The 16415-nt window shown below is 33.5% G+C and overlaps 1 protein-coding gene across 2 annotated transcripts; it reads right to left on the reverse strand.

The window, feature by feature from the left end:
- Window positions 1–274: 274 nt before the first annotated feature.
- On the reverse strand, window positions 275–11410 carry LOC114382369 (two-component response regulator-like APRR7). 2 transcript variants are annotated; one of them, XM_028341745.1, is made up of 10 exons: window positions 11150–11410; window positions 10954–11067; window positions 10216–10544; window positions 7977–8138; window positions 7733–7866; window positions 6911–7072; window positions 4824–5004; window positions 3253–3619; window positions 2347–3160; window positions 275–654 (listed from the first exon to the last, which is right to left on the reverse strand). In XM_028341745.1, exons 3-10 carry the CDS (start codon window positions 10532–10534, stop codon window positions 544–546), a joined length of 2250 nt encoding a protein of 749 aa, XP_028197546.1. In that variant the 5' UTR covers window positions 10535–10544; window positions 10954–11067; window positions 11150–11410; the 3' UTR covers window positions 275–543. The 2 variants fall into 2 exon arrangements, with proteins under 2 accessions (XP_028197546.1, XP_028197545.1); XM_028341744.1 differs by having other exon boundaries at window positions 10216–11067.
- Window positions 11411–16415: the final 5005 nt, after the last annotated feature.

The following is a 16415-nucleotide window of genomic DNA, read 5'->3' on the forward strand; positions in this document are numbered from 1 at the left end:
TTGACGAAATTTTCTTTTCGGTCATGTCTTGGAATTCATTTGTCGGAAATTAGAAGCAAATTAAAATGAATTCATCTGATTTTAAAGCATGTAAACAAATGCAACGATCTTTTAACACAACAGATAATGACAGTTTTCACTTTAAATTTTTTTCCAATAAACATGTCTGTCATCTGTGTATTTATAAATTTGTTTCAACATGTTTATATTTCAGTTCTCATTTTACTGATTCGAAGATGGTGCGATTTTTTGATACTGTTCTGCCCATACAGAATGTGAACTAACACATTTGATTCTTCAAGCACAAGATCGACAAGTAATTGAAATTATTGAGTCGCTATAAGTTATCCGAGCATCAATCAGCATATAACAATCTCTCACCACATAAATTGATTCAGGTTTCAAATGAACAAGTTGGAATAACCAGAGTCATTATACCTTTTTAACACAAACACACAGAACAATTCCCAAATTCTACATGCAGACTCCTCGACCTTTTCTCGCATATCCCCATCATTATGCCATTGTGGCAAATGCTCTGAATCAGCTATCTGTTGTTGCCTCACTTGCATTTTCGTTAGAGGACTGTCGAACAAATTGTCCACGAAATCGAGGTCGTTGTTCAGCTAATCTCTTTCTGCTCTGATATCGAACCTAAATTCAAACCATGTTGAGTTAGCTCCACACGACATATATCATCCTAATACTAGAAAGGGTAACCGCATGATAATCCTTACTCTACTGGGTTTCATAAATACCTGAACAAATAATTCAAATCAATAACAAAGTTTAGAACTTGTCAATCTCCCATACTCCTATAAAAGATCAGGGTCTATTTAATTTTGAAAACATTTGTTTTTCTTTTATTTTCTATTTTTACTAGTAACTACAGAAGTGATCCTATATTCACTTCGTTTCTCATTTTCAAATATATGAAATTACAAAAAAAAATAAAAATTGCCTTCATCATTTCATTTAGAAATCTTTGAAAATAAGAAATAAAATAAAATAAAAACATTTTCGTAATTCAGAGAAAACAAGAAAGAAATTAGAAATCTTTTCTCAAACACAAAAATATATTTTAAGTTGTTAATATAAATATTCATGAAAAGTTTTATATTTACAGAGTAACAGAACCTAAGAAAATCCAATCTAAGTATGTACCAAAGAAAATACAAAGTAGGAAAAGAGATTACCTAATACTTTAGAATCACTGGTGTAGCTAAGATAAAATATAAAAATAGTAAAATTAATGGCATATTCCCTTAGTAAAATCCCTATTTAAATAACTCCAACCACAGTAATGACTTCCTACAAGACACTTAAGCTTTACGAACATTTCTGTGACATGTGATTTTTGAGGAAAAACATCTACCGGAGGAATTACTAGAGCCAAAAATCATCAGATGGGAATGAAAGGAAATGTGAATGCTTGTAGAAAAACACCAAAGGATGGTACAATTAAAGGCAGCCTATGAATGATATATAAAAAAAAAAAGACAACCGAAGAGCAAAAGAACGGTGAAAAAGACTTATACTTGGAGTGGGTGCAAGAAGATCAAGATGAGGAAGTGAGGCGCAAGAAATTTCAAGGCTTCAAACTGGAAAAGGCCTCTAACATCATCAGCTTAGGCTACTTGTTTCCATGAAGAAGACTACAAATGTTAAAAAGGCCCCATGGATTTGCTTTTCTTTAAAAACCTGAATCCAATTGGGAAAAGCAAAGAGGCAAACAAGCACAATGATGCTAGTCAAAAGGAAGCAAGGGCAAGGACTATTCAACCTTTGCTCAATTGAATCAATTCTTTTTGAAGAATGAAATTCAGTTCAATGTGGTGCAATCAAAAAATTTCAAAGTAATGCCTGAGGCGGTTGGAAACTGTGGTCCTAATTTAAAGGACCCAAGCTATTACGAATTGAGAGACCCAGTCCTTAGAAAGGAGTTGGAATATACAGACAGAAATGTTGAAGGGTCATAAGGAGGAACAAACGAAATATGGATGCTCAATTATACCAGATGCTTGGACAGATGGGAACAATAGGACCCTGATTAATTATTTGGTAAACAGTTCAATAGGATCAATGTTTGTGAAGAGTGTCAATGCTTCTAAATACATGAAGACCAGAGAGAAAATATTCAAGCTTCCGAATAGCTTTGTTGAGAAAATAGACACATAATTATCTTTCAATTTCTTTTTTTGCTTTTTTCCTGAAAATTCTGTGTTTACAGAGGTCAACCATTGAGTGAAGGAGGTATAGTCTCCAATATATCTACCAATAATTTCCAGTTTCTACAATATCATAGTAATAGATAATAAATCACTTAAATACTCTATGGACTGTTACCTTTTTATGAAAGCACCTCTCCCTTCTCTCTTTTCTCTTTTGGCGAAATTTAGTTAAGGCCGCTTCCCTTTGAGAAGTCTTGTTTTGATCTACTCTGTTGGCACTTACACTTCCGCTAGCATCACCACTGCCACTATTCCCAGTGAGTCCATTGTTGCTTTTCATGTTTGTCCCTCCAGCATTAACCGCCGTGCTGCTCCCATTTTGTCCATTGCTTCCATTGTTGCTGCCTGAGGCACTTCTATTGATACTGTGGTTTCCAACATTACCTTCAACTAGCACTTCAACCGCATTTGATGATCCACAATGTGGAGCAGCAGTGGCCATTTTCTTTATAGATTCAGTATCATGATCAGGTGGCAGCTGGTGCTTCATGTTGTCAGCAATACAGTTATGGTTTTCACAATGGAGATGGAAGTCTGGAGCTGCAGAATCTTTATGTCTGTCTAGTTTAGGTGGTGCCAGCATTGTTGCCATCGTATCTTCAGTATTGTGTAAGACAACTTGTTGAGAGGTACAAACAAGGTTGTTTTTTTCAGGCTGGTAAGCAGATGTTTGGTACAAACATTTGGTTGTTGATGCTACTGCTGGCTCACTTATAACTGCAGATTTAGCGTAAGCATTATTAGTAGTGGAACCCATATCAATGTTATTGCTAGCACCATTTGAGTTTTGGTTAGGAGGATTGCCGCTAGAATGAGATTGAATATCGTGAGATGAATCTTTCTTTGTAACTTCTAAGCTATTATTATGAGGAGAATTGCTTCCAACACATCCAGTGGGAGATTTCTTAGGGTTTGAGGCTGCATTGTACCTGTAGCAAAAGACTTTTAAAAATTAAACAGTCATCCATCTTAAAAAAAATAATTCTGAACAATACAAAACAATAACACTAAATCATCATACCTTGAGAAAGCAGACTGATCAGAACGTCTTAAAACATTCCTGTCATCCTGAATTGCAATACCAGCATCTTCAACTCCTCTAAGCCTCTTTAAACTGAGCTCAAGAGATGGCAATTCTTCATCATTATTAGTGTCTTTATTTTCAATATCTGAGGACTTGGGTTTTTTATACAAGGCTTCAAATCCTCCACTATGCATCTGAGAATCAGAAGTGCTAGTAATGGCATCAGACAGTGATAAACCTTTGCACCTTAGCTTGCTAGATTGATTTTCACAATTAAGATCCAGTTGTCCTCTATTAATTTGATCATTAAATTTAGAGGGGCCGACATCAGGTGCATTGCTATGTTTAGAACCTGCAGTTTTGACTGGAACGCCATTGATATAGTTGACCATCAAGTCAATATCTCTACTGAGTCAACTTTCATCTCTTCCAGGGAAAAGAATTAAATACAATAAATCATCCCAAAATAACAGTACATGCGCACACATGCATGTGTAATAGACACATGAATGCATATATGAACAGCTGGCCACCCACACTTAGGGAGTCAACTTTGACCATCTCTTTGACATTGTCTAGGTAAAGGAATTAAATACAATAAATCATCCCCAAATAAAGGTACATGCATATACATGAATCTGCAATAGATACGTGAATGCATACATATGAACAGCTGACCACCCACACTTAGGGGAGAAGTTACACATATTAATAAAATGAGATCAGTAGGCATGAATCGCAATAAGAAACAAGTAATTAAACAAGATAATTTTTTTTTTTTAAAAAACCCTCTAATGCAGCTGTATGACAGTAACAATGCATTGCAAAGCATGTCAACCAAAAGAAATTGAACAAGTATAGATGCAAGGTTGAAAATATCCAAGCATGGACGAAACATATATAAACAGGAATTTCACATAAGCATAGGAAAGTGTACATTGAAATATGATACTCACATCACAGTACTGGACTCAGAAATGAAACTCATCATTTTAGCATTGTCGATTCATAACTAAGTCAACTAAGATAACAAGCAGCACATTGGAAATAATACATTCAGAGTCTAAATATCTTTTAGGGTTAAAATAATCATTTGGTCCCTACAGATGACTCATTTAGAAATCAATCGTTGTATGAAAAAAAAATTAAGCTTTAGTCCCTATACACCCTTATTAGTACACATTGATCCTTGTTACTGTGTTTCGTAAGTTTTAGTCCCTATATGCCATTATTAACAAGGACCAATGTGTACTAATAAGGACATAGAGTGACTAAAACTTGAGTTTTTTTCATATAGAGAATGATTCCTAAATGAATGTCACCTATAGGGAATTTAACCTATCTTTTAAAGAATCATGTGCTACCGAAATGAAGTTCCTAAAGGCAAACCCAAAAGCAAAGCAACATAATGAAAACAAGAAAGAAAATATTAAAGAGTTACAATTAGTACCATGAAAATCTTCAATCAACACACCATAATATTACCATAAACATCATGCATGTATTTGGATGACAGAATGAGAAAGAGTTAATGCAGTGACAGGAAGATCAAGGCACTTGGCCCTTACCAAGTTGTTCCTTCTGTTCTGGACACTCCTTCACAGCTAGAGGAACCACCTTGTTCTCACCAATTTCAGCATTGGAGTGAACAACTTGAGCACAGGTACTGTCAGGGCACTCAGCTATTTTATCCCAGTGGGAAACTGGTTTAGGACTATCAACTTCTACAGCATGTTTGGTCCATGAGCTCTGCAACAGGAGATAACAAAGAACTTGTCAAGTAGCTTTTGGTTACCAGAATTAGAACATGACCTCCATATGGCAATACTGGCAAGTTAGTCCTAAACCAGTATGCTGATGACTTGTGGTGTTTGCTGTTAAACTGTTTACCTCATTACTAAAACATTTGAAACTGATGTGTCTTAATGAATGACATGTTAAGTTATGAGGTTTCTAGCCCTTTACTTTTTCATATACTAGCAACTAGCAAGTAACAAGTGATAACAGCATTCCATCCTAGTCTGATAGAACACCACAAACAGAGTCACAGAAACAGTAAGAGATGAATGCAAAATGAGGTGTATCATTCAATTATCAGAAATTGTACCCAACAAGAGCACACTTCCCCCAGAGTTACAACTCCTATACCAGAGGTTTCCCTCTTCTCTCCAAGTCATGTTATGTCTGCCTCCTCTCTCCCACTCACACCTCTTTCCTTATATTCATCAATCCCATATCAGAATTCTCAATCCCCGGCATAACCACCTATCAAGTTGGCATTCTTTCTCCTAGAAAAGACACACCATCAGCTGATCCCTCCCCCTCATTCTCATTCTCATTCAGGGGTCTAAGATAATCAGACAGCAACAACTAATGAACCTTCTGCATTAAATTAGACAAACAAAATGTGCCACACTACCTACTCAATCGACAAAATTTTTTTAGAGATTGTAATTTGAAAAATATAAAACTTTCACATTAACAGGTTAGGTTCAAAGTGAACCATTTTTACATGATATACAATTACAAAAGATAAACCCAGATAGTTACATCATTCCAAGTTTTCAAAACAAAATAAAATATCAATTCCAAGTTTTCAAAGCAGAATAAAATATCAGTATAATTAATTTCTCAGCCATGTACATCAGATCAGTAATTATTTCTCCTCTTATACACATACTCAAATGAAAGGAGCCCCCCCTACCCCCAGGTAGTTGCAGAAAACCTACATGAGGCTCAAGGCTATCCATTAAACTTAGCACCAAAACTGTTGGACAGCAGGGATAGGAAACAGAAGTGGGTAATTTGAACTGATGAGTAATGAAGAAACCACAGACAGGCAAAATATACAATTTCATTCACAGGTAAATGATATGGACAACCTTTAACCCCCAGGTGGTTTATGTGTAACATGTAGATTCACAAAACACTTTTCTGAGAGTCTCCTAAATTGTAGGAGGGGAAATTAAAAGAGATATTTATTTTTGTCAATGTCCTTTCTTGATGGTTTTCATAACAGTATCTTCTTAATTCAGTGGTCCAGCCTAGTGAGCAGGTTGCAACATGCCTAAGGTTCTCTCGGTTTGATTCTTCTTTTATGCTTAACACACACACACATATATAACAGATCGAGCTAGAATCCAACCAAATGGTGTATGGTAATTCATATCTATTGGAAAAAACTCAAGTCTCACATCGGCTAGAGATAGTGCCAATATAGTGTATAAATGGGGGAAAACCCTCTCCTTACAAACCGATTTTGTAGTGTTAAGTTAGGTCCAAACCCACATTCTAAGATAGTATTAGAGCATATCCTAGATCCATTAACGGGCCACCAACCAAACTATCTACGCATCAAGCCAAAAAAGTGTTGGGCGTGAGGGGTGTATCGGAAAAGGCCCAAGTCCAACATTGGCTAGAAATAGTACCAATTTAGAGTATATAAGTGGGAGACAATCCTCAACTTACAAGCCAATTAGAGTTAGGCCTAAACTCACATTCTAAGAATATCCTTATAAAAGTTTTACAATATGAATTAACAAATTAACAAATAAAAAATAAAAGACATCCATGAAACCTAGCTTTAACAGTAAGGTCAGTTTAATCTACACACGAGAGCTTTTCCAACAAAACATCACAAATACAGAAGTTATACCTGAGTGCCACTACCATTGTCACTTCCATCCCCATTATTCAGTCCTATACTTCCATTATCATCTTCGCCATTGCTTCCAGAATTATTATCAAACTTCTCAAGACTCTTTGATTTTACAGACTTCTGGGTTTGTGTGCCACTTTCACTGCCACTCCCACTAGACTGTGGGGAAAGAAACAAAATAATAGTCATAATTGACAAAGTAAAAACACTGAATTAAGAATAATCAGTGGTTCACATATACATCAAGGAAGATATCACAAATCTGCATTGAAATCGAGCAACATCCCATCTACATTTAATAATAATAATCAGTGGTTCACATATACATCAATCCTGTAATAATATTATGATACAAGTGTGGTTGATTCCTAGGAATGTGGACTTGGAAATATCACATTCTCATGTTTGGTACAAGTTTTGTAAAAACACTACCATGAGTGGTTGATTCCCAGGAATGTAAAATACCCATAATTGTTTTGCTTCTTATTCCCATGGAGAAGGGTGAGTATATTGGATTCCCATGGAAATAAAATTTATCACTATAATAGCTACCTATCCCCACTTCATTCTTCCACATTTCTTTATTACTTATATTTTTTAATTTTTCTGAAATTACTATTGTCAAACAAACATGTTCATGTGAATAATATTCCTGGCAATGTGATTCCTGGGAATAAATTTTCATACCTAGGAACAAACGCCCAATTAGATTTAGCAAAGGCAACAGACTGCTTGTAAGTTATAACGTCATACATGTTATTGGCCAGAAAAGGAATTAGAAAGTATAATGTCAGGAAAGAAAAATTCAAGTCAGCTTACACTGTGACATCTTCTCCAAACATGCTGCCACAGGTTTTTAAGCTCATTCTTCCGTATGGGTTTAACTAGAAAGTCAACAGCACCCTTTGACAAACACTTAAAGACTAAACCCATAGAATCATGAGATGACATCACTGCAGACCAATCCCATTAGAAGCCATACAAAAGAGTAGCTATTTTACATCATGAGATGAGAAAAAGAAATGCTTCAAAACAAACATAAATAAGCACTTGGAAAACTTACTAACTACTGGAATATTTTTCCGGGTTTTGTGGCCCATAATCTTGTATAGTAGACCAATGCCTGATAAGCCAGGCATTGCCACCTCAGTTAAAATGAGATCAATATGATTGGTTAAATCCTCCAATATCTTCCAAGCTTGCAATCCATTTGCTGCGTCAATAACTGGAAAAAACAAACACAAATTAAGACCTTATGTAACAACACCAGACTCTTCATGTAGAATTATATTTTTTAAAAATTAGAGATATTCATGATTGCAATTATAATAATGCCAAGGGGAAAATATTTGCATCTATAGATGTGTTTAAAAACATCACTTTTTTCACTGCAAATTGTTACAATGCTATCCAAGGGAGAGAATGAAGAGAATTCTGAGGAAAAAATTCATTGAATCTGAATTGAATATAGTAATGTACATTGAATAGGTAATTATAGACCACTGTGGTCAGTTAGACTGATCCAAAAGACTATAAAGCTAGTGATACCTACCATAACAGAATAGAGTTACTTGACAGCAGTAAAAGAGCTACACTGTCGCCTAGCTACTGGCTAATATATACATACTCTAACACAAATTATCAATGCTATTACTTTCTCTTTTATTTCTAGTTTACAAATTTATAATCATAACTCATCCCCATTATAATTATAGATCACCATGGATCGTAGAACTTGATAAGTGAAATGTGAAATCTCTTTGTGTTGTGCTTGATCAGAAAATTAAGAACAAATACACCTTTGCCACCCCTTGCTCAGTGATAAGCAACAGTAGTAAAAGCTAGACAATTAGCAGACCAATCTGGTATGAAACAAGGAAAGCCTTGCAAATTCTGTATGACAACCTCATATGCTAAGGTCTGCACAAAGTGAGTATTCAATCACAAACTTAGCTTATTTATAAGAATGCTAAGTGCTAACAAATCAGTTAGATCTATAACTACTCTGCAGTAAGAGGTGCTAGATAGCAGCAAGTCTATTACAACATACTTCTAACATTTTTACCATAGACAAACATAACAACAGTAAACTCTTACAGAACTAAAGTCACGCAGGCTTTACAAGCTTATTTAGCCTATAGTCTAAAATACTCTGTCAGGGCTACCTCCTTATCTGGGGGCATCCTGCTCTTTTCTTATAAACCTCACACCAGAATCCCATGCTTCCAATGTGGGGCTCAAGTACCATACCTTGCAATTGTAACCTAACAAAACCTATCAATCTGCTGCTGTGTTTAGAAACTCCTTCACAATCAACTATCTACAAGCTTAATCCAGCTAAGATCAATTGAAATTAAATCCAAAGAGTAAAACCATAACTTCGGAGCCATAATATCTGGTCTGTCTACATCATTGATTTAAGGATTTTCCCCACACCACCAACATTCCACAGCTTAGCCATACATTTAAGACTACCAATTAATTCTAAATTCTAAATGATTACATTTAAGACTCTGAAGCTTTGTGGCCATAATGCCTTTTAAATAGAACTTGTATGCCATTTTCTGATTGGTCTACGTCGTTGATTTAATGATTTTACTCACAGAAACAATACTCTACAGCTTACACAAGCATTTAAGACCACCAATTTATTCTGAATGACTATACTTATGAAATTCAAAATGCGAAGCAAAGTTTACACCTTTTCACAATTCTAAACCCTGCCCCCCACCCTCCCACCTCAAGCTTGAACTCACAAGTAATTTTAAAATCTCCGAAAGATCTACTGAAAAGTTGAAGATAGTGCAAGTATTGGAAAAATAAAGTAACTTATTCGAAAGAAGAAAAGTGGATGCAGATTGACGCAGGAATCATATCCTCAGCCAAACATGCATCTACAGTAAAACTATTTAACAAGAAACAACATTCATGTGCAGTATGGATTCGGGTACAGGTACCCATTTTTTTAAGGTCATTTGAGCTTTTCCTGGGTGTATGGCATGGATTACTACAGCGCTGTAGCACCTAGTACCCAAACTTTGGCTCGAGGCATTTTCTCATCGAGCAATTTGCAGATATTATTAAGTCGGACATTTACACACATGAACAATCATCATATCAGCAAGAGAAAGGTAATAATACACCTATCATTTTGGGCATGCACTAGTATGTATAGCTAATCAACATTCAAAAGGAGGTAAGCAACATAAAATCTGACAATGCAAACAGTAGTTATTAAAAGGTCGGTGTCCAAATCTAACCAGACAAACAAGGAATTCCATTATAAACAGATAATAACTAACCTTCATAACTACAATTGCGAAGCAGTGCAGTGACAACATGACGGGTAGAGTCATCATACTCCACAAGCAAGACCTTAAGGGATCTAATATGCAAAAACCTCTCCCAACAAATTATTGCCCCTTGAGGCTGTGGTATATGCTGCTGGACAGAGGAGGACTCCACAATCCCCCCCTTTCCAATCTTAACTTCTTCAGCAACTCCATTACATTTCACTTCATCGCCCTCGTATAAACCACGTTCCCCACCAGCAATTTTCTTCCCGTCTCGTAAGCACTGATTCAGTTCTCTCAGCTCTTTGCCGTCGCCATCAACACTCATCTGGACAACCCTTGTCATCCAGAATGCCCAAATTCACAGTGATTATTATAACCCGTTCTCATCCAAAGAAAAACAGCACATGCAATAATCACCAGGAACCCCAACCCAAGTTCAACTTCAAATCACTAGATATGCAGTTAAAAGAAAATAATAAGACCAATACAACTATAAAGTAAGACTAACAAATGCCCTGACCATATATCCACAGCACTCTCAAACAAAAAACCCTTTCTGGTGAGCAGAGTATCCCTTTCTAAAACCATTCACTTCAAATCCAACCTTAAAAATTATTGAAAACTAACCCTGGATCCAGGGAAAATACTAATCCCTATACTAAGTGATTTTTCTTTTTCATAAGTATCTTCCAAACCCTAACTAAGCTGAAGAACTTCACTGAGGACTTCCGAGATTTGACTTACTGAAAATCCAAAACGTCAAAGCAGTAACCGTACACACACAGAAGATCTTTGCTCGAACATGAACATCCAGAACCAGAAACGATGCATCGTATACTTTATACTAAATCGCTCACACTGTAAACAAAAACGGACAGATTTGAAAATAAAAACAACATATCCTAAATCCAAATCAAAAACTCCAAAACAAGAAAATTACCAGCTCAGAAACTTCACTAATCGCCATTATGGAGTCATTGTGAAAAAGATTGAAATTACGTCATAATAATAACAACAAATAATAAAAAGAAAACCGCTATTATGAAAAACCTTAAAGCCAAATCAAATTAGGATAAAGATAAACAAATTTTTGAAGAAGAAAAAATCTGCAACTAGGTGGTGTTTTGTTGCGGGGAGTAAAAGGAGCTTGACCAATCTGAAAAGCACGGTGGGGAAGCGGATAAAGGCGACGTTAGTTTAGGGGAGAGGAGAAAAGAAAAGATATTGGGTGGGTTGGGACCGCGATGACCGCGGTTGCTGACGTGGGCGAAGTGGAAGGAGGAAGATACTTCCACGTCGGCGTCCACGTGAATGAAATCAAAAGCCGGGTGCTCGAACGCAACGGAGAGGATCTTCAAAGATTTGGGGAGGAACACGTGGCGCGATCTCGCTTGAGAAGTTTCTGGCTTTTTGTGGAACGTCGTGGTTCACGGAGTTTGAATCGGTTTGAAATGACGGTGATGACCTTAATGAAATAGTTTATTTTTTTCTTATTTCGTGTGACATGAAAATAAGTGCTTTAATTTATGTATTATTCAATCATATCACTATATTATCACATCAAATAATTCATTTAATAAAATTTAATAAAATATTATTTAATTAGTTTTAAATTAATTAATTATAATTAAATATTATCTAATAAATTGATTTCATAATTATTTTTTATTCAACATTAGAATAAGTATATCTTTTATTGAGATTAAAACAAGTATATTTTATCATGAGTGTTCACCAGATACGGGTCACATGTGAAATTCGGATTGACTCAATCCTATTTGAACAGTTTGGATTAGATCATTTATGATTAAACTGAATCGATCATTCATGTACAAGTTAAGTTATGAGTTTAAATTTATAAATTCGATCAAAATTGAATCGAATCGATGAAAATCAATAAGAAAATTATAGTTAATATTGGAACAACTATTGTTGAAACTTCTTACTATATCACCTTCATATCTCATGTGCAAGTCTGGTTGTAGGGGTGTTCACGGGTAGAGGTCATCCGTGAACCTGAATTGACCCAAACCAATTAGTTTGAGTTTGTCATTTATGTATTTGGGTCAAAACCGAATCGAACCAATCAAAATCATTCATGTATGAATTAAGTCACGGGTTTAGATTTATATATTTAATCAAAATCGAACTGAACCGATCAAAATTTATAGATTTGTGTTGGTTTGGCTTTAAATACTTCTAATATTGGGATCCTAAGTGTTACTAGTATTGAAACTTTTTAAAATATTATTTTCAAGAACATTATTATTTGTTTTATCTTTTTTTCATATTTATTTTTTTTGTCATGTTTATAATATTAATGCATCATGTTTTGTTTATTTATTTGAGCAAATTTGATAGCAATAAATCTAGTTGTAACAAATCTGGTTGCAATGAAACTTGTTGTAAGAAACTAATTTGTAGAAAATAGTTGTGATTATTATAGTAAATCTGGTTGAAGAATACTTTGTTTTAATTTGTATTAGTTTATCTTAGAATATTATGTTAATGATATTAAATGAATCAATTTTACTATTTTCAAACATTTGATAATATTGTGTTAATTGTATTGGATATTTAGATGAATTATGTATAAAATATTAGTTCTAAGAAAAAAATCAAATTTATATGAGTAACTCGTTGGCTCAAAACGAACCAAACGTTAATGAATGAGTTGAGTTGGATTTAAAAAAAATTATAAAAATTAAACCGAATCAAACTATCAAATTTGATTAAGTTTGATTATGAATTTAATCAAAATCGACTCAATCCAACCTGAAAACACCCTTATTCCTAAATTATTTAATTATTTTGGTTACTTTAATGCAATTTTTTTCTTTTTCCAATCTCACAAACTCTATGCATAACCTCTAATGCACAGATCAATAATCAATGTTGACACACAGATCAATATATATATATTATACACAGGTGGTGAAACATTATGCAAAAGGTAGAAATCTAAAAAAAACGGAACAATAAATTAAGAAATAATAATCTTAAATTCTTCTAATATTAACTAATTCTAACTACTACACTACTTTTTTTTCCACATATTTGAGGTCATGTTCAACCCTATATACATTAATAATTTGAAAAAACATCAACAAACCACAAAGTCAAAAAAGGAATTGGGCTAACTATTATACTACTACAATCTATATTAATCTTACTACATTAATTGATATACGTTTATAAGTTACACTAATTAGTCTCAGTTTTATGTTAGTCACCATGTTCATGATTTCATTCTCACTTGTATTTATTTTCTTATTGTTAATGAAATGAAATAAGCGTGCTTGTCTAAAAAAAAATGCTAAAGTTGGGTAGACAATCAGACATTACACTACATTTTTTTAGCTAGCCAATCAGGTTTTTTTTTTCAGTTGGTCTGCTTAACATTTTAATGAGTAATTAATAAAAAAATTTAAAAAATATAAATAGAATCTATTGGCAATTGGATACAACCCTTGCCAAAATAAATAGACAAATAAATAAATAAAATCAAAGACTCACAGTCACATATGCACTAGGCAAATCATCTTGTATAAAATACTAAAATGCTCCGTCCGCACTAGGCAAATAATCTTGAGATAAACTAATAAAGAAAAGAAACAAAACTTAAAGATGAAGCAAAAAGTGCATTTTGCATGAAAAAGAGAACCAAAAGTGCAATTTGCAAAAACACAAATGCAGGTCATTATCAAGGTTGAGAGTGTGCCAGTAGTTCTAAAAAATAAATAAAAAATGAAAGTTATTTATACAATAATATATTAGTATAACAACATCTTTCAGTGTCTATCTCTCTTACATATAATATAGACAAAAAAAAATGTTATATTCATATCTGTACATATATCTCAAATAAAATTGCAAGTGTATTGTTTGTATACTGTTACATCGTCTTTTTATTTGGATTTTGAGTACTAGTTTGATTTGTTACAATTATAATACTGAATAAAATAAGAAGAATAATATAGGATAAAAACATAAGTTAGATGACAATTTTTTATTATATATATTATTTGACGAATAATAAATCATATAAGTAAAATAATATAAAATTTATTATAATATTTAATATTAATTATTTTAATATCATTTATATAAAATGTAATGTGTTTATTGAAATAAAAAAGAAAGAAATTCGAATAAAAGAATATAGTGTTTTCCTTTTAAAATGATTACTTTGTTTAATTACTAATTTTTGGTTATTAAAAAGATACAAATAGAGATTTGTGTTTTTTTTAATATTTTATATTTGAGACAAAAAGTTTATCCCATAATTTTCTAAATAATAAAAATGAGGAAATTCGTTCTCTATCCATACGCTTGACTTGAGTTGCCCCTACTGTTCTTTTCAAATCAAACATAGAATAAAAATATTTATTTTATTTGGTAGCATAATTTTTAACCAACCAAATGGATCCTTGTTGGATTTTTAGCTAGTTATCTGTTAATAACAATTTTTATATTTTTATTATTAATGTTTATTAAGACAAACAAAATTAAATTTTATTTAATAAAAAAATATATTAAAAGATATTAATAATATTTCCTATAAATACATCTCTAAAATAAGTATTTCTAAAAAGTGACATGCAAACAAACATTTCTCTGGGTGCAGTTTATCAGACATAAATATCCGGGGGAGGGCTTGATGGAAATCCAGGAGCACTCAGGATCGTATGTGTTAACTTCTATCGCCAAAGCGTTTGAAAAATTGTGTGATGGGTTTCATTTGAGGTTGGGTGATGGTGGGAGTAGCTTTTGGTTTGAAGATTTGAATATTGCCCTGGAGGTTTCCTTTGTGGATGTTCATGACATTGGCTTGAGGGTGTGTGATGTGGTGAATGGGGATGGGAACTGTGACCTCTCCAATGTGGATTCTCTGCTTCATGGGGATCTGATGTTACTGGGTTTTGTGGGAATATCGGGCATGCAGATATTTTGAAGGCGATATCAAGGATGGGATATAATCAAAATTATAAAAAAAAGTGTAATTTTAACTACAGTATATGGGTAGATTCAATAATATAAATATTTTTACCTAATAATAAAGGAAAATCTCTTACAATATAAAGACACTCAACTTGATTAATTTGCAAGTTTTGCCTTGAAAATTTGTATGATGTTCCTATTTATAGGTTATGTTAGGGGACTCTTAAAACAAATAAGTAAATTTCCACTAATGGTCCCACTAAATAGGCATGAAATTTGCTTGAAACATGCATGAAATACATGAATTTTGGAAGCTATAAGGATTATCTTTTATGTTGGACGTATAGTTGATATAAAATACATGTTTTACCAAATGTTTGCCGAACACATTAATGTTTTCATGCAAAGGATCCACATATATTGTATATAACTTTTTTTATCCATAAATATTAGTTTTGATGTTTTTCTCTCCCTTCTCCTCTCTCACTCTTAAGTTTCTCTTATCAATCTTATTATAATATAACACGTGAGTTATTCATTAGCTGTGAAAGTCTAATTTTGAGATTAAGAATTCAAATAGTCAGATTGAAAAAAAATAAAAAATTTAACTCGTGAATTAAATTATAGGAAAACCAATTTAATGAGGTGAGATAAATAGAAAAATTATTTTTGTAATTAAGCCTTTGATTTATTGGACCGAACACCCTTAAAAGGAAAAAGTACAAATTTGAAGAATCATACCACAACAACAATGACAATCCTGGCTCCTATTGACCACCACAACACATAAACCAGCTACGAGAAAATTCTCTGCACAACGGTAGCTAGGAAACCACTGGAAGCTGAATCGGTGAGATTGCCAACTTAGAACAACGACGGCAGCCAAAAGGGATTTTAGGGCAATGATTCTATGCTATTGAAAAACAGGGAGAGTAAGGCTGTAAAAGTCATTCAGTCCCATCTTTCATTAAGGTTATTTTTGTCCCTACAATACTTTTAAAAAAAAATGATCGGTAAAAAATTAAAAAATACAATAGAAACCCGTAACTGCAGGTAACATAAACTTATTCACGGTGGACTACATTGCAAACTTGACCACGCTAGAAGCTGCCTTCTTCTAAGCATACAAAAAGTATATGAATTCAATTGATCAATTTAAAATTACAGGAACAAAAGTAAGGAGACCCAAAACATATATATTACCCTAAAAATTACATTCTTAGTCCCTAAACTCGGCATAGAATTTCATCTTAATATACCCATGC

This window comes from Glycine soja, chromosome 13 (genome assembly GCF_004193775.1).
Source record: "Glycine soja cultivar W05 chromosome 13, ASM419377v2, whole genome shotgun sequence".
In the NCBI taxonomy this organism is placed as follows: Eukaryota; Viridiplantae; Streptophyta; class Magnoliopsida; order Fabales; family Fabaceae; genus Glycine; species Glycine soja.